This window comes from Rhinolophus ferrumequinum, chromosome 17 (assembly GCF_004115265.2).
Source record: "Rhinolophus ferrumequinum isolate MPI-CBG mRhiFer1 chromosome 17, mRhiFer1_v1.p, whole genome shotgun sequence".
Taxonomy (NCBI): domain Eukaryota; kingdom Metazoa; phylum Chordata; class Mammalia; order Chiroptera; family Rhinolophidae; genus Rhinolophus; species Rhinolophus ferrumequinum.
Window position 1 is genome coordinate 33,712,795 of NC_046300.1, and position 24,495 is coordinate 33,737,289.

The following is a 24,495-nucleotide window of genomic DNA, read 5'->3' on the forward strand; positions in this document are numbered from 1 at the left end:
GCTGTATATGACTGGGTGAGAGGGAATATTTTAAACTTAAATTTGAAATTGCCTTTTTCAAGGAGCTTCCAGGCGAACGGAAAGATGGGAGAAAATACACAATGACAAAAAGGAAAGTCTTACATACTATCATTTGGTGTGGCATTCATGATTAGGGTGACCGGAACCAGGAAGGGGTACCCCATGGGAGGCTACCCAGAAGTAGTGACTCCTTGAAAGGGTGTTAAACGAGATGGAAGAAATGTGATAGAGTAAAATACTTGCAAGCATTATAGATGTTTAATAAATGTGTGTTCTTATTCTGAACCTTAGCACACTGTAAAGTGTGCCAGAGTTTCCCACCCATGGATAAACTTATCTTTTCAGAATTTGCCAGAACTTTCTCTGCCAATGTACATTTTATTACCCGTGGAGGGGAATGAGGTAATAGCAGCCATTTCCATGGCGGAGATCGTGATGCCAGTTACCTGGGAAACACAATGCCACACTCAGCCCTCAGTAAAGGTTTACTGAATACGTGAATGAAGACATGAGTAAGTGGTGGAATGGTAGTAAGAGCACTCAGGTTCCTTCTCTTCCAGGAAGCCTTCCTAGGTTCCTCCAGCTTTCATGGGTTCCCTGTCAAGTTGTTTCTGTAGGCAGAAAGAACAGGACTGTGGGGAGGTGGGGGGGGGGAAGGAAAGAGAAAGTGTGAAAAACAAAGGAATAAATAGATGAGACCATTCTTAAGAAGAGGTGAACCTACAGCTAATCGTAATAGATTATAATACTATTTGCATTGAGGGCGGGGAAAATCTCCACCCCCGGTGTCACCATGACAGTAATGACAAGGGCCAAGTAAAAACAAAGGGAATCCCACCTCCCCAGGGGAAGGAGTGGTCAGCGGGGACCCACCCTGAGAATGCCTGCGACACCACCCCTGACTATTTCACATCCTCATTCAAATAAAATGCTTCCTTATCCTTCTGTGCAGTTGCCCTTTATCCTGGCCTGCCCATGCCCGTTATTTTGGGAGTGTACTCTTTTTTTTTTTTTAATTAGTTTCAGGTGTATAAAACACTGTGATAGACATTTGTCATTTATATCCCTCACACTGTGTCAAACCCTCCCCCATCCACTACCCCTCTGACATCACACACATCCATTACATTTCCACTGTCTCTATCCCTAATGCTGTACTCCACTTCTTGTAACTATATATATGTGTGTGTGTGTGTGTGTGTGTGTGAATATATATATATATATATATATATATATATATATATATATATATATATATATATAAAATTGTAGTTGACGTTCATTATTGTTCAGCTTCAGGTGTACAGTGCAGTGATCAGGCATCTACATCATCCCTGAGGTGGTCTCCCTAACGAGACAAGTGTCCATCGGATACCCTACAGAATCTTTACAATGTTGTTGATTACATTCCCCAAATTGATTTTTGTAACCCTGTGGCCATCTTGTGGTTACTGCCTGTGCTTTCTAATCCCCTCACCTTCCCCCTTACCCCCATCCCCCCCCATCTAGCAACACTCAGTTTTTCCTCTATGTCTCTTGAGACTGTTTCTGATTAGTTCATTCATTTATTCTTTTCTTTAGATTCGACATATAAGTGAGATCATGTGGTACTTATCTTTCTCTGTCTGACTTATTTCACTTAACATAATGTTCTCTAGGTCCATCCATATTGTTGCAAATGGTAAGATTTCATTGTTCTTTATGGCTGCATATACTCCATTGTATAAATGTACCACAGTTTCTTAATCCAGTCATCTACCAATGGGCTTTTCGGTTGTTTCCATGTCTTGGCTATTGTGTATAGTGCTGCAATAAACAGTGGGGTGCATAAATTTTTTCGAATTAGAGTTTTGGATTTCTCCGGATAGATACCTAGCAGTGGAATTGCTGGGTCATAAGGTAGTTCCATTTTCAGTTTTTTGAGATACCTCCATACTGGTTTCCATAGTGGCTGCGCCAATCTGCAATCCCACCAACAGTGCATGAGGGTTCCCTTTTCTCCACAACCTCTCCAGCACTTGTTGTTTGTTGATTTATTGACGATAGCCATTTTGACTGGGGTGAGGTGGTATCTCATTGTGGTTTTTATTTGCATTTCTCTGATGGTTAGTGAGGTTGAGCATTTCTTCATATGTCTGTTTGCCATCTGTATGTCCTCTTTAGAAAAATGTCTCTTCATGTCCTCTGCCCATTTTTTAATTGGATCGTTTGTTTTTTTGGAGTTGAGTTGAGTGAGTTTTTTAATAAATTTTGGATATTAACCCTTTATTGAATATATCATTGGCAAATATGTTCTCCTATTCAGTAGGATCCCTTTTTGTTTTATTGATGGTTTCCTTTGCTGTGAAAAAACTTTTTAGTTTGATATAATCCCACATGTTCATTTTTTCTCTTACTTCCCTTGCCCAAGGGGATATATCAGTAAAAATCTTACTCCGGGTAATGTCTGTAAAGTTTCTTCCAATATTTTCTTCTAGGAATTTTATGGTTTCAGATCTTACATTTTAGTCTTTAATCCATTTTGAATTTGTTCTCTTCTATGGTGTAAGGAGGTGGTCCACCTTCATTTTTTTGCATGTGTCTGTCCGGGTTTCCCAGCACCATTTATTGAATAGACTGTCTTTACCCCACCATAAATTCTTGCTTCCATTGTCATATATTAAATGACCATATAGGCATGGATTTATTTCTGGGTTCTCTATTCTGTTCCATTGATCTATGTGTCTGTTTTTATGCCAGTACCATGCTGTTTTGATTTCTTTTTCTTTACACTAATAAATCTACTGCGTGCTTGGCTTGTTCATGTGGCTTTTTCGTACGTCCTGGAATGCCTTCCTGCGACCATACAAGAACCCCCCCGTTCTCCCCGAACTCCCGTTCTCTGGTAATAAAGTGGCTGCACATAAAATCTGACCCATCCGACATAGTCCTGAATTACAGACCACTTTCCATTGTTCTCTCCTTGTTCTTCATGTTTGTTCTCATCTGCTCAGCTTGACATGGACAAGTTTTATTAGTGTTCCTCCAGAAAGCTACCTCCAATTCCATGTTGAATCATTCAGATACCTAAATCCATAGATTTGTACCCCAAAAGAGAATAATAAAGGGGTGAAGGCTGGGTACCATTATAATTATATAGAACATGGATTAAGATTTATTTTCTACCTCTTAGGGTTTTGTGAAGATTGAGTAAGATGATATATAAAAATTACTTAGTTGAGTGCCTGGCACATAGTAGGTGCTCAATAAGTGGAAATTTAGAATTAGTGAAAGTATCAGTACTGGAGAGAAAGAGGGACTAGGGGAGACGAAAGTTTTAATTCCAAGCACACACAGCCTAGAGGGCTGCGTTTCAGAATTCAATTGTGAAATCTAACTCACGCCCAACACCTAAATTATACCTTGGAGTGTGAGCATCCTGCCTTGAAATGGGAAATTAAGCAATTTCACAAGGCTGTACAGCTGTGTTGCCTGAGCCGTTTTGTCTCGGGCAAACTGGAACAGGCAGTGAACCTTTGGCAACTGAGGAGAGCAGTGCCAGACAGCCTGGGATGGGCGAGAATACCAAGCAGCCTTGCAAGATGCCGAGAGAGAAGCTGCAGGGGCTCAGGAGCAGGCAAGTGGGTGTGCCAGAGAGAGCAGACAGCCATCTCTGACGTCAGCCCCTCCACCTCGGCCTCTGTGATGCCCACCCCCCTCCTCTCAGACACTGCCACTGTCCCTTCTGGCCACCTCCTTTCTCCTTGGGCAAGCTCTTTTATGAAACTCTTGCTTCAGATTGTCGGCAAGCCCCAGAGGATGTCAGGTGAAAAGCCCCAATGCTCTTTTTAGGTAAGTGACTCTCAGGCATGATCAGGCCAGGACTTTGTATCTTTTTCTTCTCCGTCTGCCTTTTGAGAATTTGAAGCTAAGGGTAGACAGATGCTGGTGTGCTCAGGTCAGGTACCTCAGCCTCTCTGGGCAGGTCCCAGCATTCTCTAGGGGTTCCTCGGGAGTCCCAAAGATCCTGTTATGCTCGCTGAGGAGCCTGCTGGACCAGACCCCTTGGAGTATGAGCATCCTGCCTTTGGGAAATTAAGCAATTTCACAAGGCTGTACAGCTCTGTTGCCTGAGCCGTTTTGTCCCAGGCAAACTGGAACAGGCAGTGAACCTTTGACAGCTGTGGGTCTGTGGGCTCTGGGGGAATCATTTTTATTGGGTTTATAGGAGACATCATGGGCTTCTCTAGGGCATGCCGAGGCCCTTCCTGGGGATGTCCTGTCGGCTGTCTACCAACAGTGGTCCACCTGGTTGTCTTACTTCCTTACGACTGGCATCAAAACCTCCCGAGGGCATACACCTTGAACCAGGAAGCCAGGGACTCATCTCTGTAAAACCCAAATCTTGGCAGATACTCTCACACAACCCTTTAGAAGCTTGAGACGAAATGAAGGCCAATCTGCTTATATACTAGAAATAGCAATGGAACCTGCAGTGGTGGGCGCAATTGTGGAAAAGGTCTTGGGAGGGATATGTAGGAAGTGGGTTCCATCTCAGCCTTCTCCTGCCTCATTTGTCACGTGAGATGTATGTTCATTTGAACCAGTTGATCACTGACAAGCAACGTAAAAATGAGAAATATATACACATGCACACACACACACACGCACACACACACACACACACACACACACACTGTCACATCACAGGACGCACCGCTTTCTTTTATTGTGTGGGACAGAGCCCGGAGAGCAGTTTCCAGGCTCTCGACCTCACATGGAAAGGTGCTGGCTCGGGTAGTAGATGGTCGTCAGCTGTGACTAGTTGGCCATCGGCTGTAACCAATTGGCCATTAGCCACTAATATAACTTACCGTGGCTACGCTAGGGAGTTGGTTGGTTGACAGAGAAGCAGACGGTGGATTGCGGCTAGCAAGTGGGGTTAGCAAGCGCGGATGGCGCATTGTGGATCGTGTGGATCCTACTTCCTGTGTCTCGCCCGGCGACCAGCAAGACTGTGGTGCAGGAAGACCCCTCATTGGGGTGCTGGTAGCTGTTTGCTTTTGTGTGTCAACCAGCTGCCATTCAAGAATATAGTGGTATGAACCCCCTATCCATGGCTCCGTTGGTGTCCCTTTTTGGCCTCACCATATCCTGTGTTCTTGTGCGGGGAGCGGGACCAGAAACCCTGCATTACATATTGACATTGTCTTCAAAGAAATAAACATCTATAATTTTGTGGTAAGCATTCAGCTGCAAATAACTTAAATGTATGGAATTATTTAAGTATTCTTTCATGCTCACATTTTTTCAGAAAACATCATGCTCCTAGTGTGAGTCAGACAGTGAACTAAGTTCTGGGGCTCTGGATGTTCAGGAAGCCCACAGCCCCAGGGCAGTGACCTAAATGTAATAGAAACTAAAACCATAGTTACCCCATGTTGAATGCCTGGCACTGTGCAAGGCCTGTATGCCTCTTAGTCTCATATTCCCATCCCTGAAAGCACCCTAAAGCCAGGAGTTATTATCCTTATTGTACAGCTGTGGAAGACAAAATTTAACTAATATACCTGAGGACCCACAACTAGAAAGTTACAGAGCCCACTGACCCCAGGTGCCTGCCTTCCAACCAAGCCCTTGACTGAAGCGCTCTGTGGGGAGATGGGCCGCAATGTGGATGGGAATAGTGCCCTGGGAGCACTGCACAGGGAGCCCAGTTTCTGTCCAGAGAGGTGAGGGACCTTGACCTTCTCGAGACAAGTGACAGTTCAGGTTGGGTTTTAGAGATCGGTATACCATCACCTAGCAGGAAAGGGGTATGGGCAGAAATTTTGAATGAGGATGGTTGGGGCCATGCCCAACACCTTACGTGGCCCCCCTGTGTAAATGACAGGGCAGTCTAGCCATGTGGTAAGGATGAGCTTTGATTTTCAAGCTGCTGCTTCCTTGATCAAGAAATTTGTAATTGTTTATATTATCACATGGGTGGCATTTACCCTGACCCCTCACTTGGAATTTGAACAGTTTAAAACACCATGTGTTCAGGCTGTCAGTCTCCCTGACCATTTCACCTCCAAACTCCACACTTTGCCTCTGTGAATATTAAAAAGATGACACTCAGAGGATTATAGGTAGACATAGAAATAGTCATGGACATTTTTTTCCCCTGTCTCTTTCTCTAAGTAGGATCCAGAACATATCTGTGACTGCATGATCTCACACAGGGTGCCCGGAACGTGGCCTGCAAATCTCCCTTCAGCTAAATCCCCTTCGGAACCTGCCTCTGTGGGTGGTCCTCACGCGGTCCCTGTCATCTCACCTCTGGGGAACAAGTTTTTTTGAACTTGGAATAGCTTTAAGCTTACAGAAAAGTCGCAAAGGTATAACAGAGTTCTTAAATATCCTGCACCTCGTTTCCTCTGTTACTAACATCTTACATTTCTGTGGCCCATTTGTCATGATTAATGAACCAATATTGATATATTATTAACCGAATACTTTATTCAGGTTGTCTTCCTTTTCCCTAATGCCCTTTTTCTGTTCCAGGATCACAACCAAGATACCACATTGCATTTAATTGCCATGTCTCCTTAGTCACCTTTTGGCTGTGACAATTTCTCAGACTTTCCTTGTGTTTGATGACCTTGACAACTATGAGGAGTATTGGTCAGATATTTCCTAGAATGTCCCTCAGTTGGGTTTTTTACGTGTCTTTCTTATGATTAGACTGGTATTATAAGTAAAGTTCTGTTTTCATATCAAGTGTACCTACCATCACCATGACTTTATCACTGTCGAGGTTAAGCTTGACCACCTGGCTGAGACAGTGTTTGTCAGGTTTAGTACCGTAAAGCATGGACCAGTTTTATACAAGCCTTTTCCTTTTAGTTTGGGAGAAGACAGGGCAGTCTGGACTAGTGAGTGCATTTGTGTTCTTTCCCATGATGTCAGCGAGATGTTCCCTGAATATTAAGGATACTGTTATTTTATTAGAAACTGAGGTGACCTTTTCATCCATCTAATTCCGACTCTCATTTTTATTTGTTTGGGGAAAATCTTCAAGAGAACATCTTTGGTGTGTGGGATTGTGCCCCTGTCATAACTGATTTTCTTCCCAAATCAGAAGATGACAGCTTCTTCAAGGAAATGGTCATGTCTTCAGTATGCAGGCACCATATACTATACGGACAGTGCCAAAAAAATGTATACACATTTTAAGAAAGGAAAAAACTAGTAAGATTCTAATACTCAATATATACCAATAACAAAAGATGAGTACAAGTCACATTTGATTTCTGCAATTACAAGAGGTGCCCAAAGTGGTTACCATCAGCGTCCAGACGCTTCTGATTACGGCGAACTACTGCTTGAGCAACATTGACCAAAGTGTCCACTTGTATACATTTTTTGGCACCCCCGGCATGCATATAGTGTACATATATACATCTGGAGGTCATGTCTTCAATATGCGGGCACCATATACTAGCCTCCAGCCTATTCCCTGTATCCGCCCGGCCCCACAAAGTGCATGTACGCCAGGAAGCTTCGTGGCACTTCTAATATGCATTTGTTCCTTTCTTCCTCTGCGGGAATTTGAAGACCAGAGAACTCATGATGCTGTAGAAAGAGCTCAGAATTGAGATATTTCCCTTTCCTGGAGTCTGGGTAGGAGCGGTGGACAGTGAAGGAAGCAACAGCGAAATCAGCCTGTTGAGCTGCAGCACTAAGAAAGCCTGATGTTGAAATCCAGAATGGTCACTGAAAGAGCTTTGATGTCACTTCTCCGTAGGTGGTATTCCAGTTACTGTTGCTGCTTAACCAACCACCCCCAAACTTAGAGGCCTAGGACGGTAATAATCATTATCTCATAAACCTGTAGTTTGGGCAGGGATCACTTGTCTCCGCTCCACCGAGTCTCAGCTGGGGTAGCTTGACGGGGGCTGGAACGTTCATCTTCATGGTAGCTCACGCTCACGGCTGGCGAGTTGGTGCTGGCTGTAGTCTGGAAGTTCCAGGAGGACTGAAGGCCCAGGACCTTGGTTCCTCTCTACATGGGCCCCTCCATAGGCCACTCAGCCTTCCTCACAGCTTGGTGCTGGCTTCTGAGAGCAAGCACCCAAAAGTAAGAACTAGGAAGAAGCTGTACCGCCTTCGGACCTGGCCTCAGAGTCACATAGCGTCACTTCAGCCATGGTCGTAAACCCACCCAGCCACTGGGAGGGAACAGAGAGCTCACTTTTCGTTAGGAGTTTCATTTTTGAATTGTGGTCATCACAGCTGTTACAATTGTTATGTCCTTGCCTGTCCTCATAAAGCATTCCTCTGCTCAGGTAGGACATTTTCTTGCATCAAAAATCTCTCAGTCCCCAGGGTCTCAAGCAGCCAGGGTCAGAAACTCAGGTTTAAATCCTGATACAGCTACATGGTACCTATTTTGACCATAGACAAATGACTTAATCATATGTGAACATGGATATGATGGGAAGCCTTGGGCTTTAAATTCGTCATCCTTGCCTGTTTCCTGCTCCTAGAAGATCTAGTGTGTATGTGAGTGTATGTGAGTGTGTGTGTGTGTGTGTGTGTGTGTGTGACTGTGTGTTCGCATGTACATGTGTTTTTGTTAGGAGGCTGTGATCTGTCGGCCTCCCAGAGCAGCGGCACAAGGTAAATGCATGCTGGCTGGAGGCCATGGGTGTGTCGGGGGCAGCCAGGCCCCACCTCGCATAGATTGCTTGTTTGCAGTGTTTTAGAGAAATTATACTCTGGGAAATAATTCCCAGTGGAACCATGAATCTCATCAGTTCGACTGTTGAATCAGTAATCTCCAGACATTTCTGGAAACCACCAGGTGATAGCCCCAGGTAGCTGTAAGCACCAAGCAGAACTATCTGTCCCTGCGCCCTGTGATCAGAGCTGTGTCCCAGGCCTTGATGGGAGGGAAAATTTGGAATGTGGCAGAGAGCAGCAGTAAAGATTTGCACCCCAAACAGGCATGAGTACCCCTTAAGAGCAATTGCCCAGCTCACTCTGAAGTCAGTGATGCATATTCATTTCTCAATAAGGGAAACCATGCTCCAAGTAATGAGTTTGTGTTTGATCTTTAAAACACTGAAGTTCAGAGGATGGAGCACACTAGACTGCTGGGGCCACAGTGAGAGGAAGAGAGCACAGTGAGTTTGGAGCATCCGTGGGATTGGAGGGGCAGGGAGCTGGTCTGGGGCCCGCCTGGCCCTAACCCTGGTGTATAGCTGGTGTGGGCCAGGACCAGTCATTCCACTTTGTTTGGCCTCAGCCTTCTCATCCATAAAGTGAAGGAGTTAGATACCAGAGAGTCCCCTCCGATTAAAAGATAATAATCTTGAAATTTAGAAAAGCCTGTTTCTGGCAAAACTGTATGTTATTGCTCATGTAGAAAACAGATTTCCTGACGGTCAGACTTGGTATGCTGTGGATACTCTTTTCTTTTGTTAGTGAAACCTCAGATGCAGAAGCTAAATTTCCAAGCGTTGCAGTTATCTGCTGCGAAACAAACCACCCCAACAGTGGCTTAAAACAACAACAGTTATTTTGGTCATGAATGTTGGTGTTGACCGGGCTCAGCTAGTTTGCTCCCACTTGGGGTCTCTGGTGTGGTTGCAAACCAACAGTGGTTGGGCTGGGTCATCTCCTAGGCTTCTCCTAGGCTTCTCATGGCTGACGCCTGGCTGGGGCTGGAACAGCGGGGCTCCTCAGGCTTTCCTCCCATTCTCCACGTTCCCTCCACACCCTCCCAACTCCAGGGAGCTGGAGTTCTTACATGTGGCTATTGACCCCCCAAGAGAAACCTGTGGAAGCTGTGAAACCTTTCCTACCCTGGCCTTGTTGTCACTTCTGCTTCATTTTGTTCATTGAGGAGGTCACAAAGGCAAACCTAGTTTCAACGGGAGGGGAAGCAGACTCCACCTCTTGGTGGGAGGAGTGTCAGAGAACTTGCACATGTGATTTTGTAATCACCACACCAAGCATCCAGAATAGCTGAGCTGCCCTCTTGCTTAGTGACGGGATGGCTCAAAAGATTTCTCAGACTCCTGTGACTCTGTCACAAGGTTCAGAGGCAATGGAGAAGATATCTGGCAGTAGGAACCTAGTTCAATGGGGAGGGAAGCTCTACATAGAAGAGGAAGATATTTTAAATTACAAGGAAAATGAGATAGAACTCTATATATATGTGTAAGGGAAAAATGTACCCATGTAACACATATGTCTTGTCCATGTGTATAAGCAATTGTAAGAGAAAAATTTTACCATTGATTTGATTAAGCAATGGTGTGCATGAGATGCCAGATCGGGCAAGGGGGGAGCATGAACGCAGGGGTTTCCAGTCCTTATATGGTACTACTACAAGTTCTTTCCCCCAGTCACTTGCAAAATAAAGCTAATTGGCTGGATTGTTAAAAAACAAAACAAAACTCCAAACGTGCCATAGAGAGCTCTGAAATGTAGATAGGAGAAAACAGGTACGACGGAAGAAAAGTCAAAAGACCAATAATAGAAAATCAGTCCCCAAAAGATTGTATATCATTGCTTTTGATTGCACAGAGCAGTGTGCGGGGTAGGCAGTGAGAGAAAGTGGTTGAGAGTACAGACTCTGGAGCCTGGCTGCCAGATTCTAATCACAGCTCACCATCCCCTAGCTGTGTGAGAGCAGGCCGGTTCCTGTACCTCTCTGTGCTTTTCCTCAACTGCAACAGGGAGCTAATGGTAGTACGTGCCTCGTCAGGGTGTAATGAGGATTGCTTCAAGGCAGGCTTAGCCCTGGGAGCAGCACATGGGACGCAGGAAGCACTCAGTATGGATTAGCCGTTTCTCTCTGCACCGATTCCCTCCTTGCCTTTGCCAGATGCAGATATCATGCCCAATATGGACTGGGTGCAGCCAGCCAAATAAACAGAAGGAGGTCCTTTTCTTCCCCTGGGTCCTGGGAACATGTATGCATTGGAATTCTAGGTAGGAGGAGGCCTTCATGGACACCTGGGCTCCCATCAATCTTTAGGTTTCCACCCCACACACACGCTTGTCCTTATTCCAACATGCTTTAAAAATCAGTTTCACGTTTAAAGCACATCAAGCTACATTTTAGTTTTAAGTCTCCCTTGTATATTTGGAATTAGAACCTCCAGAGGCCGTTATGCAAATCAATGCAAATGACATGCAAAGAAGCAGTAGCCCCAGATTGTGGGGAGCGATTGAACAGGCCAGCACAAAAGGCCTTGAATGAAAATTTGCATCTGTTAGGGGATTGAAGGCCTTGCACAGCTATTGTGACAGTGTTCTACCCTTTGCATTCAGTCGTTAACCTTTTGTACCTAGGAGGAGAGGTAAACTCTTGTCTGATTTCCATAATGAAGGTGACAGTAGAGGTTAAGGTTGTTTGGGCAGTGCAATATTATAGCATTTTTGTGAAGCAAATGAAAAGTTGCTTTGAAATAATAGCTGTGATCCAGGCTGTGTCCCCAACCAGCTGTGTATTCTTGGGCAAGTCACTTTACTCCTTCCGTTGCTCCCTCTGCGAAATGAGGGCATTGGATTAACTTACCCTAGGGCCCCTCTCACAGTAACAGCTAAATGTCTTCCCCTAGGTGGAAGCCCTTTGCAGCCCAGATGGCAGTATCCATTCCTTGTAGCAAAGGTTTACTCTGAAGTCAAAAGAAGAAATGGCTCAGAGGCAACTTAACAGTTCTAGAGAGAAAAATAACTCTAGGGGTGCAAAGGCAAACATATTTACTTACTGCAAGACCAGTTCCCAGCTGGGAGGATTTTAGCCCCTGAAATGCGCCTGGTGGGAAAGTCAAGGGAATGTCTTTCCCTGAGTGTTGTAAAGACCAGGACGCATTAACCCCTCTGCCTCCGCTCCCACCCCAGGCCTTTCACGGGGGTCCATTGGGGTCACTCTGAAAACTGTGCGCTGTCCTTGATGCCGCTGCCAAAAGACTGTGGCATGAGTCCTTGGTCTCTGGCCTCTAATTACACCCAGGGCGCCTGGTGCTCCACGTCAGGAGTCCTCTGGGCCCATAATTTTAACGCCAGCTGTTGCAGCAGCCACCAGTGGGTGCAGGTGTACCCAGACAGCCCCTCTCTGACTCAGGCACATGGGCCTCATGCAGGAGTGAGTGGGTGCAGTGGAACCAGCACCCGTGGCCCGTGGGGGTGGGAGCTGCTGGGGAAGGACGTGCTCCTCTCACGCTCACAATCTGAGGTGCAATCTACTCAAGCTCCTCAGAGCTTCCCAGCGAATTTGAGTTGCCCACCCTGTTCAGCTCATAATTTGCCCTTGAATTGATGTTCCCTGTTTCACTCATTTCAGACCCCATGGCTGTCCCCTGACATCACTTCCCAAAATAAACTACCCGCACACAAGCCCCGGTCTCCACCTCTCCTTTTTCAGGGGGTCTCTAGCATAAGACACTTAATTCGAGCTGCCATAACACAGGACCACAGACTGGGGCGCTTAAACCACAAAAACCTGGTTCTCACCGTGCTGGAGGCGAGCAGTCCAAGATCAAGGTGCTGACTGCGTCAGTGTCTGATGAGACCTCCCTTCCTGACGTGCCAGCGGCCCCCTCTCACCTTGTCCTCACGGCCTTTCCTCTGCACCACTGTTCCTGATGTTTCTGTGTGTCCTAATCACTCACCCCTTCTTCTGAGGACACCAGGCAGATTGGATTAGGACCCACCCTCATGACTTCCTTTTACCTTAATTTTTTAAAGGCCCATCTCAAATGCAGTCACATTCTGAGGCGCTGGGAGTTAGGGCTTCAACATAGGGATTTGGAGGGAACACAGTGCAGTTCATAGCACTTATATTGAACCAAGGCATTCAGGAGCCACGCCGAGGCTTATCAGGGAATGACCCTCAAAACATCAGAGGTCTCCATAGCAGCGCTAAGAGTAGACCGTCCCTGTGATATTAAACTGCAGAGGAGGCGCCGAATAACCTGGAACTGGTCAGAGCATAGCAGCACATTGTTTCTTCTGTGGATGCAGCTCCCGTCCTCTTCTTCCTCCTGCTGTGTCACTGGAGACGGCTGACCAGGAAAAGCATGCATTTCGGATACAGCCCTGTTTTCATATACTTCTGCTCCTGGAGGACTTGAGACATGTTACTTCCTCTCCCTGAGCCTCAGTTTCCTGCCCCAGTGAGTGGTTGTGAGGACTAAATCGAGCACGGACGACTGCGCAGGAAGAGGTGCTCAGTAAACAGTGTTTAGGATACTTGTGAAGACGTGGACTCGACCACGAATGAAAGTTTAGAAAAAAACAGGTTGCTTAGGGCAAATTGTTGGTCCTAGAGATAATGGGTGCTACGGTCTCTGTAGGGTCTCCCATCCCTCAGCCTCCCCCTACCCACTCATTTTAAAGTGCCAGGTGAGACAGACAGTGGTCCACTCCAAGACCCCATCCCACACCTAAGTCAGAGGTGGCCCCACAAGTGATCCTGGGCCTTGTTTCAAAGGCATGCCAGGAGATGGCCTCACCTCTCCGCTTCCTGGAAGCTCACCGAACCCCGCCTTCCCGGCAGCAGCTCTGCTGACCATCCAAAACTCCCGGGAATCAGCACCAGGGCCCCAGCTTTGGCCGTCCGTCCTGCTGGAGTGTGGTGGGGGAGGGACGCTCCGAGAGAGTGACCAGAGAGAGACGGATCTGCGCTGCCATGGCTGGCCGGATAGCAGGGCAGAGGGACGGGCATGAGATGGCCGGGAGGGGGCTGGCGTGAACAAGCAGGAGTTCACATGTCAGAATCGGGCCTGACAGTCTGCCAGGCTGCTCTGCAGCTGTACAGACCAGCCTTTTCCAGGCCCTGTGTGGTGCAGGGGTGGCCAGTCTTCCAGTCTATAATCTGAAGAGCTCCTATGTCTCACATTTATGTCACGTATTATTTTTACAGATAGGCATATACTGTTGGGATTAATAAAATACACATGTATTTGGAAGTGTTTTTAAATTTGTAAGGTTTTGTCCTTATGCCTTTTCTCTATGAACTAAAAGCACACACTCTGACTATTATGCAAAATCCATGACTTTCTTCTAATACTCACAAGGGCTCCTCCTGCTCAAAAATTCTGGGCATCACCAGTGATGTCCCACAGAGAGTTCAGCCACGTGAGCGCCGCAGGAAAAGCAGTTAACAGGACAACCATAAAACCAGCTGGCCTTTATGGAACACGTCCTCCCTTCCAGGCTCTATGCTAAGTGTTTTACGGGCACCTGATCTGGTCACCCTCCTGTGGACCCCTGCTCCCTTCTGCCTGTCATTCTCCAATGATACTGAAGCGTCTCTGCCTTGTTTTGGGATCGTATGTGGATTTGTGTGAGCCCATCCAGGGCCAGAGACTGCCCTGTTCATTTTTTGTGTCCTCCAAGGTCGAAGAGAGGGTAGACCCTCCTTAATTGCTTGTTGAGTGGGCCTGAATGAACAGAGGTCTGTGTGTACTATTGTCTGGTTCGTAAATGGAACACTGAGAAAAGGCATGGCATTGGGTCAGCTCCACCCACCTCCGCCTTCCTCGTTTGACTCAGGGTGGCTCACAGAGCTGCCACCTTCCCTGTGGTCAAGCTGGCCTTGATCACTGCCTGGCTGCAGATGGCCAGGAGTCACTCAGAGGCCACAGGCTATCATCCCACTCCCAGGCCCAGCCTGTTCTGAGAAGCTGCCTTGGTGGCGGGCATTCGGGAAACGATGGGCCTGGCCAGTCTAGCTGGCTGTGCTTCCCCTGGGGCTGGGTTCTCTTCCTGACAGTGCGAGGTGGCACCGACCTCACAGACCCGCCCAGGTCCACAGTTCTGTGTCTGACGAGTGTCAGGGCCGCAGTGTGGACCTCAGGAATGTTCCTGATGTTTACCTTGAGTCCCGGCACCATATAGGTGTACGGATCAGGAAGGCGCAGGCTCGAAGCAGCTCCCTGGGAATTTTACCTCTTCTCTCTGTCTCCCTCTCAAGGCTTCCTCCTGATCTTGGCACTGACCGAAGCACTGGTATTTGCTGCCCAGGACCCATCTCCCAGGGAATCTCTTCAGGTCCTCCCTTCAGGCACCACCCCAGGCACCATGGTGACAGTACCCCTCGGCTCTACCAGATACACACCAGTGGCTGCTGCCCCCACCTCTGTGGTGACACTGACCCCCCATCTCGATGGACCCTCCACACAGACCGAAGCCCCCACAGCCACGATGACATCCCATCCAGATGGACACCCTCCTGCAAACACCGTTTCTGCCATTATGGCAACAGCAACCACCCCCCATGCTGAAGGCCCCCTGACCACAGGGCCCCTTCCTGCTGCCATGGCAACCACATCCTCTCATTCAGAGGGCCGCCCCTTGGGGGAGGCTGGGCCCACCGTCCTGCTGACAAAGCCAACTGGCGCCGCCAGCCACCCCGCCACAGCACCCACCCGGGCAACCATGCGCAGAACCCCCAGGCCCCCAGGCTCTTCCCGAAAGGGGGCCAGTAGTGCATCACGTCTTACCCTGCCTGCACTCAGTGGCCACTCTGGAAGGAAGGAAGGCCAGCGAGGAAGAAATCAGAGCTCCACACATCTGGGGCAGCAGCAGCCCCTAGGGAAAATCTTTCAGATCTACAAAGGCAACTTCACAGGGTCCGTGGCGCCTGAGCCCTCCACCCTCACCCCCAGGAACCCACTCTGGGGTTTCTCCTCCTCGCCACAGACCCAGACAGTGGCCACAACCACGGCGCCCAGCAGGACCTCATGGGCACCACTCACCACCCCCCCGGTGCCCGCAGAGGACAAGCCAGGCCTTCGCAGAGCAGACCAGGGGGGTGGTCCTACCTTCACCAGCCAAGGAGGGGAGCCAGATGCCATAGCAGCCTCAGGTGCCCCTGCCAGTCCACAACCTGCCCCAGTGCCTTCTCAGCGCCCCCGTGGTGACCCCCAGGACAGCCCCAGCCACAGTGACTCCTGGCTCACTGTCACCCCTGGAACCAACAGACCTTTGTCTGCCAGCTCTGGGGTCTTCACGGCTGCCACAGCGCCCACCCAGGCTGCCTTCAATGCCAGTGTCTCAGCCCCTTCCGAGGGGCTTCCTCAGGGAACATCCTCAACCCCACGGGCCCCAGCCCACGCCCCCGGGGTCTCAGAAAGCACTGTTTCCCAAGCCGAGGAGGAGGCTGTGGCCACCCCCACCATGACCCACCGGGTGCCTAGTCCGCTGTCCACAGTGGTGTCCACGGCCACAGGAAACTTCCTCAACCGCCTGGTCCCTGCCGGGACCTGGAAGCCTGGAACAGCAGGGAACATCTCCCATGTGGCCGAAGGGGACAAACCCCAGCACAGAGCCACCATCTGCCTGAGCAAGATGGACATCGCCTGGGTGATCCTGGCCATCAGCGTGCCCATCTCCTCCTGCTGTAAGTGCCTCGCCCTCTGCCCACTCCTCCCTCCCTTCTTCCTCTCCCTCTACCACATCAACTTGTCCATCCCCAGAATTCCTTTGCCCCCACAGTTGGGCAGTCACCACCACGTGGGCTGCAGAACTTCTCAGAACCCCAGGAAACAAAGTAGCAGGACGAGAATCGTAGGGGATCCCTGCCCCTGGTCCTTGGCTCTGCCAGGCCACAGCTCAGACGCCCCCTGGTCATAAAGGCACAGCTCCCACGGGGGAGAACCTTGCAGGTAGACCAGTTTAACCCTGCATTTTGCAGATAGAAAGACCAAGCTGGAGAGGGGACATGGCTCACCCAAGACCCCAGAGTTGGAGAGGCAGGCCTGGGATGAGACCTCAGACACCTGTCTGCCAGCCCAGAGCTCTTGTCGTGACACCATCCTGACCCGCTCACCCTCGGGGGTAGCCCGCTAAGGCCTAGCGTGGCATGGCACCAAGACAGCATAGGTGAAAGCTGTCACACCAAATTTACAGCCTCCACGTGGCAGAGTCCTCACCCTCCTCTCCTACTTCACTTCCATCTTCCTTCCTGTCTTTCCTCCCCTCCCTCAGCTCTTCTCCTCCTCCTTTCTCTCTCTATTCTGCCAAGGAAGGAGAGATGAAGCTTGGATCTCGCGGGAAGTTCTGTTAGCCTTGGCAGACACATATTCTTGTAGCTAAATCGAGGCTTGAGAGCTACCTGTGAATTTAGCTTTGCTCTCCCTCTACTCGCGGTTGTATATGTTCCTGGCGGGTGTGAGCTGGGTGACCTCAGCGCTGGCTTTTGCTTCCACTGACGTTGGTGGAGAAAGGCTCTCCCCAGGCCACCAGCACCTCCTTGCTGCTGCCTGTCACTCCTTTAACGAGGGGTTGGGAGGCTTTCTCCCTGGTGTCTCCATGAAGAACGTGATACAATTGCTCAGGAACTTAGGGCTTCCATTATGTCTTCCCCATGTACTGATCCTAGATGCTAAGAGTCTCTCTGATAACCTCACAGGAATCCTCACTAATCTCAGCCCCACCCCGCCCCAGCATGGTCACCCCGCCTTCCTCTGAATCCTTTCAGGGGTAAGAAACCCCCCATGCTCCTTGCTCATTGGACAGCTCAGGTTGTTAATTACCCAGCTCCATTGGAGCCTGACATTTGCCTCCTTGTAATTTCCACTCTATGGTCCTAAGCCATGCCATCGAAAACTACACAAAACCAGTCATTTCAACCCCTGAAATGCTTGAAATGGCTCTCAAGGCCAGTCTTCTCTTTTTCCAAGTGGCTCATCCCTGCTTCTTCAAGTCTCCTCACAGGACCACCCGGCCCTGGCCCTATGACTCCCACCCCCGCCATCTGCTCTACTGGATGGCCCCCCAGCTTATCCTCACTCCCCTAGAAGGGACTGCAGAGCATTCCGCATGCCGGGCCATGCAGAGGAGAACAGATGGTGGTGGTTCCTTTGTTCTGGACACTGTGGCCCCATTTAGGTTATCCACACGGGCACCAACTCTGTGCGTTGCACTGACTGCCACGTCACAGCATGGGCTCACCCTGATCTCTACAGGAGCAAAGTACAGGAACTTTCCACAGAGGAGGCTGTTCAGCCAAATCCCCCAGCCTTTGCTCATGCCTGGGTCGTTTGAACATGAGTACAGGAGGTGTATGCTTTTAACCTGATTTCTGCTTGGTAGTGAACGCCGACAAGATCTTATTAATCTAGATTCTGGATTCTTTCCAGGAGCCACCTCTCCCAGCCTTTGTCTCCTACTAGTTGATAAGCAAAGCCAACTTTCCACGTCACGGGTGGGTAGCCTACCTCTCCTCAAGACCCAAAGCAGTACAAGTGAAAATATTTGCAGGTCGCGTATTTCATTGTTCCATTAAGCAGTTTTCTCTCATGGAAACACACATGCATTCTTAAAACTGTGATTTGCCCACTTCTGAAACAGAAGAATGATAATGAGAAAATATTGCACTACTAGCCAATAAATTATTAATAATCGTCATATTAGAGAAGTAACCGCATTAGAGACAGCTTTCTAATTTTCCATTCTTTACAAGTGTCTAGAGGCTACAGATTACAAAGTGAGTTCCCATTTTAATCATTTCACCCTTAAAACAGGTTAGCCAGAGGAGTAAAATAAAGGCAGAAACAAACACACTGCACAAGGAACACACCTTACAGGTGGAAAGTAAGTCACCAGGTGAAGTGACTTGCCTGGGGCCCCAATCACACATGAACCAGCCCAGATCTGGTGGTAGAATCTGTTTGTCTGATTTAACACAGTATTTCCTGAGTGCCCGTTGTGTGCCAGGCACTAGGGAATCAGAGATGTGTGATGGCTCCCCTCCTGGCTCCCAGAGCCCCCGCCCCACCTGGGCTTCCTCTTTGCCTGGACTGGCCAGCCCAGAGTAGATGTAGCCTTTGTCCCCACAGGCCACACCCACCTGGGTTTTGCAATTCTAAAAAGCCTTTCCGGCCCTGTCGCTATGTATGAGTTTGAGATTAGATCAGATCTCACTGCCAAGCCAGAAAACCCATGGGCTGCCCAAGCGATTCATAATAATGTCAGGCGAGACAGAAGCAAGGAAACAGCCTGGACCTGCCCCTCAGGAACGCTTCCCACACTGACAGGAGCCTGCAGGTACTGGGGATAGAACATACCGCTTTGTAAAGGATGATGCAAACCTTTGTTCAACGCGGACTCTTGTAGCCCCTTGGCACCACAGACCTTACTTCCTTTGGCATCTGTCTGCATTTCCACCATCCGCACAGAAAAACGAATGTAGCCAAGAACTGTTTGGGGCCGGCTCCATTTCGGCCTCACTCACCTAGGTTCCTGCCTCAGCCCTGGCTGCCTCCTCCTCGTACAGCTCCCTGTCCTTGGTCATGGCCCGGACTCCTGGGGGACCGTCGTTAGTCCTGTGAGGTCCCGGATGAGAGCGACATTAAGATAGAAGAATACTTGTACAACTTCAGAATGCTGTGCTTTCAAAGCACAGATGAATGAGTAGGCAGACTGCTTTCACAGCCCAACCCCACTCTGGTCTAAGGGCCCCTAGCTCAGACCTTCCCAGTGGCAACATTTATCCTAAAACTTGCTCTACTGCCCTCCCAGAAAGTTCTCGTCCTTTGCCGGATTGCCAAGTAGTTCAGGCAGTCTGGGTGGTAACAAAGTACATGCACAGATTTCCTCACACCGGGCTTTTCAGACCAGCCATGGCCCTGGCCCTGCCTGTCTCCATCTACCAGGAGCCCGACTTCAGATGGCCAGGACTGCTGAGCAGATGGGTGATTCCCCTGCTCTGGCAGACGCAGGGGATGGTCGTTGCAAATCTCAGGGCTGCCCACAGAGAGATGTCATCCATTCCACCTGCCCTTCCAGATCGTGAGCCCCTCCCAATGGTTGAAGGGTATCTGTGCCAGGACTAAGAAATGCTTTGTTTCCTGAGCTATGCCAGAGACAGCCACACATGGTTTCAGATGAGAACCAAAATCGATTGGATCCAGGCCACATTTGGCTGGGGCAGAGGAGACGAGCAGCTCCTGAGCTGGTCTCTGCTGCCACCATCAGGACACATGGAGCCCGCCACCTCTTACGAGAAGCCCCTATCAGGGCCTGGCACCGAATTGATCCTCGCTCACCACTGTCAGTGCCCTGGGTTCCCATCAGGACGTCAGTTTTGTGTCTCCACTAGGCACTCTGGCCTGTTTTGCATATGCCACATCCATTCTTGAGAATGTCTTCACCCAGACTCCCTGGAAAAAGATAGGGGCTTTATGGGAGATGACAACAAGAAACAAGGCCAGCTGATGTTTTTTGTCACCAATCCAAGTCGAGCCTGGCCGAAGCAGAGAAGCAGAGTAGCTCCTCTCGCTGACCTTGGATGTCTGAGGGGCCATGTGCACCTTGCCCCAGTCTAGCTTCCTTCCAGATGTACAGTAAATGTCACTGGAGTATCAATACTGGAGTAACAGTATTCAAAGAGATACCATGTCCTTGGGCCAACAAGGTTCTTGGCTGTGTTAGTTTTTCTGCGAATGGTAGTCAAATTTGAATTTATATATGTACCTTTTGCTCACAGTCCCAGAATGACTTTGTAATTATTATATAAGAAAACCTGGGTCAGAATTACTCTTTCCAATGAAAAGAATGGAAGAAATTGAGACGAGAAGGAAGTGTGACTAAGAGGCTTGTCTCCCTGGGGCTCAGGAACTAGTCAAAGAAGGTGGGGGAGAGGGAACAGCCTCAGGGAAAGGCAGGGTTGTCCAGGGGGTGTCACCTCAGCTGGACCAGAGTGTCATGCCCACGCTCACGCACCTCTTTTCTGTGCTTCCCAACTAGCGCCCCCTGGTGGGAACTTCCTTGGGCTTCCTCAGGCGTATTCCCACCAGCCAGGACGGGGAGCCAGACAGTAAAGCCCCCCGACCTGGTTCCCCAGGGTCCATAGCCTCGTGTCCAGGCTGGCCTCCTTCCAGACCCAGAGGCATCCCTGGGCTTTCTCCCTCAACCGCCAAGGAGAGAAATGATTGCCTACAGCCTGGCTCACCCCTCAGGTGGGCACTGCTAGAGCCGTTCTTCCCTGGAAGGTCTCAGGTTTCTCATGTACAAAAGGAAGAGGCCTCACTGAACTATGTCAGAGCTCCCTGTCCTCTCATTTCCCAACTTTAAAACCTGCATGAATCACTAGAGAGGAAGCCTGGTGTGATAGGAAGACTTGGCTTGGGGATCAAACACAGACCTGGATGTCATCCCAGCTCTCCCACTTGTAGCCTGTGGGACTTGGACAAGTTACTTACTCAGTGGTCCAGTGTCTTCTCACCTGTAAAAATAGGGCCAGTGACCATTGTTTTAGTCTGGGACCTTCGGTAGGCAGACACTGACATGGGATTAGGCCTGCAAGAGATTTGTTGGGGAAACACCTGTGACATGTCAAGGAAGGGACTGAATTAGGCAGGGAGAGCCTCAGAGTGGAATATGGATCTGGCATCCGTGAAAGGAGAGGGAACAGCGCGGACTGGATAGGAAGAGTCTTGGACTGCAGCACAGTTTTAAGAAGGTTTCTGACAGGCCAGTGGGAGTCCTCAGGCCATTTGAGGAGCCCCCTGTCCTGCAGGAACAGGCCTGAACTAGTACGGCTGCTACAGCCAGTCCCACCTGAGAGCAGCCCGGGAAGCACGGCCTCAGCACATACATGGTGGTGTGGGCAGCAGGCGGCAGCTGGGTCTGTCCCTGAGCTGTACCTGCAGCGGGACATCTGAGCGGAGCATTTTCACAGCTGCAGCACCCCCCACACCCAAAGACTTACTGTGAAAATCAGAGATGATGCCTATAAGGTCCTATCACACTGTCTGCCATCGAGAAGGTGCTCAGTAAGTGGCAGTGGTGATTGTTATTTAGGTCGTTGTTAGGATTTGCCGTGTGTTCTCCAACAGGCCACAGAGAGAGCGCTTTTCGCAGGTGTTTGAAAAGGTTGACTCCTCAGGGAACATGTAGGATTGTATTTCCATTTCCTGTCACCATGAGTACCATCCCTGGAATCATCCCCCTCCCAGAAATGTTAACACAGTACCCAAGGCTCTACCTTAAAATCAGTGACCTTCCGCCTTCCTGTCCCACATCTGACAAGCCACGGACAATTCCCCGTGGACATCCCTGGGAAGCCAAGAGAACTTGCTTAGTTCTCACTCCAGTTTTACAACTTGGGGAAACAGGAAGCCCACTGACCTCCTCTAGTCTTGACAGCTGTTGCCTTTGAAGAAACAGCAGTTGAAGCTTTGACTAAATCGGAAAGGGGGTGGCTAACACCTTGTGTTTGCACAGAGCTGTGTAGTGTACAAAGTGCTTCCACGTGCCTGAGGTACGTTCCCTCCGTGTTCAGGACACTGTGGGACAGCAGGCACCAACCTGAGGGTCACAGAGACTTGGGGTCAGGTAACTAGCTCAGTGAGCAGGATCAATTGGGTTAACTTCTGTGAGCTTCTGGTGCCGTTTCTGTAAATGGGAAGAGTAACGGTGCCTTTCTCAGACAGTTACTTTGTGGGTTAAACCAGACTGTAAAGGTCTAGGTCAGTGCTGGGAATATATGAGTCTGAATTGTACTGTTCTTGCTTAGAGGAAAGGTCAGACCACAGAAATAATGAAAATTGTAAACCCCAGGTGGAGCCTTGGCCTTGAGCCACCCAATAGCCATGCAGCCCAGTTTTTCTTTCTGCATCTCTCTTGTGGAAGATGCTGGGAGAACAAGAAGAAAACTCTCCTCCATTAAGTACCTATTGGGTGTCAGGTACTGCACTAGGCATTTTGCATGAACTATCTCTTTAACTAATTACAACACTGTGAGGTCTATAGTAACCAGCTGGGTGAAGTGATTTATCTAGCGAACACGTGGCAGAGCCAGATTTGAACCCGGGTCTTTTGGACTCCAAGCCCACGCTTTTTCTATAGCCAGGTGCACTTCTAGTATGCCAGTGAAATGCCACTTGAGAGGCACTGGGAACTCCTGAGAGAAATATAACCAGGCCCAGAGCACTAACAACACGCGAGGGGAGAAAACTGGGAACAAGTCCCTGTTCCCATCCCCAGGCCATCCTGCCACCGTGCCAGCCCTTCCCACAGGCAGGACCCTGGTCCTGTGTCCTAACCAGGCCCAGGCTCCAGAGCCAGGGCAGAGTGGCCTTAGAGGGAGTCCTGGACTGGGCGTGGGGGAGCCAGGGGAACTAGACTCTGCACCCTGTGCCAGCCCAGGTTAGCAGCATGGTTTCACTGCAGCTTAACCCTTTCATTGTGGCTGCTGTTTTACCAGCTTGAATTCCCCCAGGCTATTTCACTGTCCTGGTTCCAGGAGCAGGGTAGCGGGCTGGTGAAAATATGGACACCAGAAACAGGGAGACAAGACCTGGGGTCTTGTCCCAGCCCTGCCACTCATAGCCCTGTGACCTGTGGCAAGTCAGCTAGCAGCTCCCCCACCCCCACCCCCATTCCTCCTTCAACCAGTGGAAGAAAGGGGAAGGAGGGAGGGAAGGAGGAAGGAAGGAAGACTCACAAAATTTAAACACGTCTATGCCAGCCAAATTCCTCCTAGCTCAGAAATTTCCTTTATATTTTTTTTAAAAATTTTAAAGGGGACCTGGTAGAATGGTGAGCAAATTAGAAATCTTTTTGCTCAAAGCAGATTGGATGAAATGGAAACTTGCCAGATCTCTTGTCCAGAGGCCTTCTCAAGCTGAGATGCCGGCAATGCCAGCAGCTGGGAAGAGAGCTCCAGAATTCCTCTGTCAGGGAATTCCTCCCACAGAAGTCTGAGGTGTGGGCCCTGAGGTCTCAGCTTGTGTGTGTGCCAGCTTTTGCCCCTACCCACATCCTTGCATGCAAAGTTCTCTCTGGTGCTGGCCAAACCTCAGGCCGCTGTGGACAGAGCTGGCCCTCTGCTGCCCCCTGGTGGCCATTGTCATCATGGTGCCAGTCTCTGTGGACAGCTCAGCCTGGGGTCCCCTCTCCTTAGCACAGATGGTTGGCACCTCCAGGATGCTGGGCGCAGCCCTGCCCACCCCTGGCCTGGAGTTTCAGCTATAGGCTCTCGTGGTGGCGAGCCTGGGCAGGAGCTGCCCAGTTTTCATTTACTGGCTTCTCCCCAAGAGGGCGCTTGTCACCCTTATCATTGTATCACCCGTTCCACTGTGAGCCTGCACAGGCCATCCCACCTCTGCGACCTTAAAGCCTTCCCTGCCAGCATGCCCAAGCCACTCTGTCCACGCAAGTTCATCAGCATCCAAACATACTCCTTCCTGCCTGGGACCCCAGAATCTGAGATTGAAAGGACAGGGTCACGTGGTAAGCTGTGCAGAGCCTTGACCAGGCCCATCCGTGGCCTGATTAGTCTTTGGCATGTCCTTGTGAGGCAGAATCATGGGCGGTTAACAGCACAGACTTTGGAGTCCAGATGCCTGGGTTTGCTCTTGGGCAGATCACTTCACCTCTCTGAGCCTGTCTGTAATGTGGGAACCCCAATAGTACTGAGCTCGTGGAGTCAAGTAGAGGATGAAATGAATTCATGTTTATAAAGTGTTTGGAACCCTGCCTGGC

The 24,495-nt window shown here is 49.5% G+C and overlaps 1 protein-coding gene across 5 annotated transcripts in view; it reads left to right on the plus strand.

The window, feature by feature from the left end:
* Positions 1-24,495, plus strand: part of TMEM108 (transmembrane protein 108) — a 471,148-nt gene that overhangs the window by 438,766 nt on the left and 7,887 nt on the right. For all 5 annotated transcript variants that reach the window (XM_033132611.1, XM_033132610.1, XM_033132613.1 and 2 more), the window contains one exon: positions 14,978-16,405. In XM_033132611.1, coding sequence (XP_032988502.1) covers positions 14,978-16,405 — 1,428 coding nt within the window. The remainder of the gene's footprint in view (positions 1-14,977; positions 16,406-24,495) is intronic.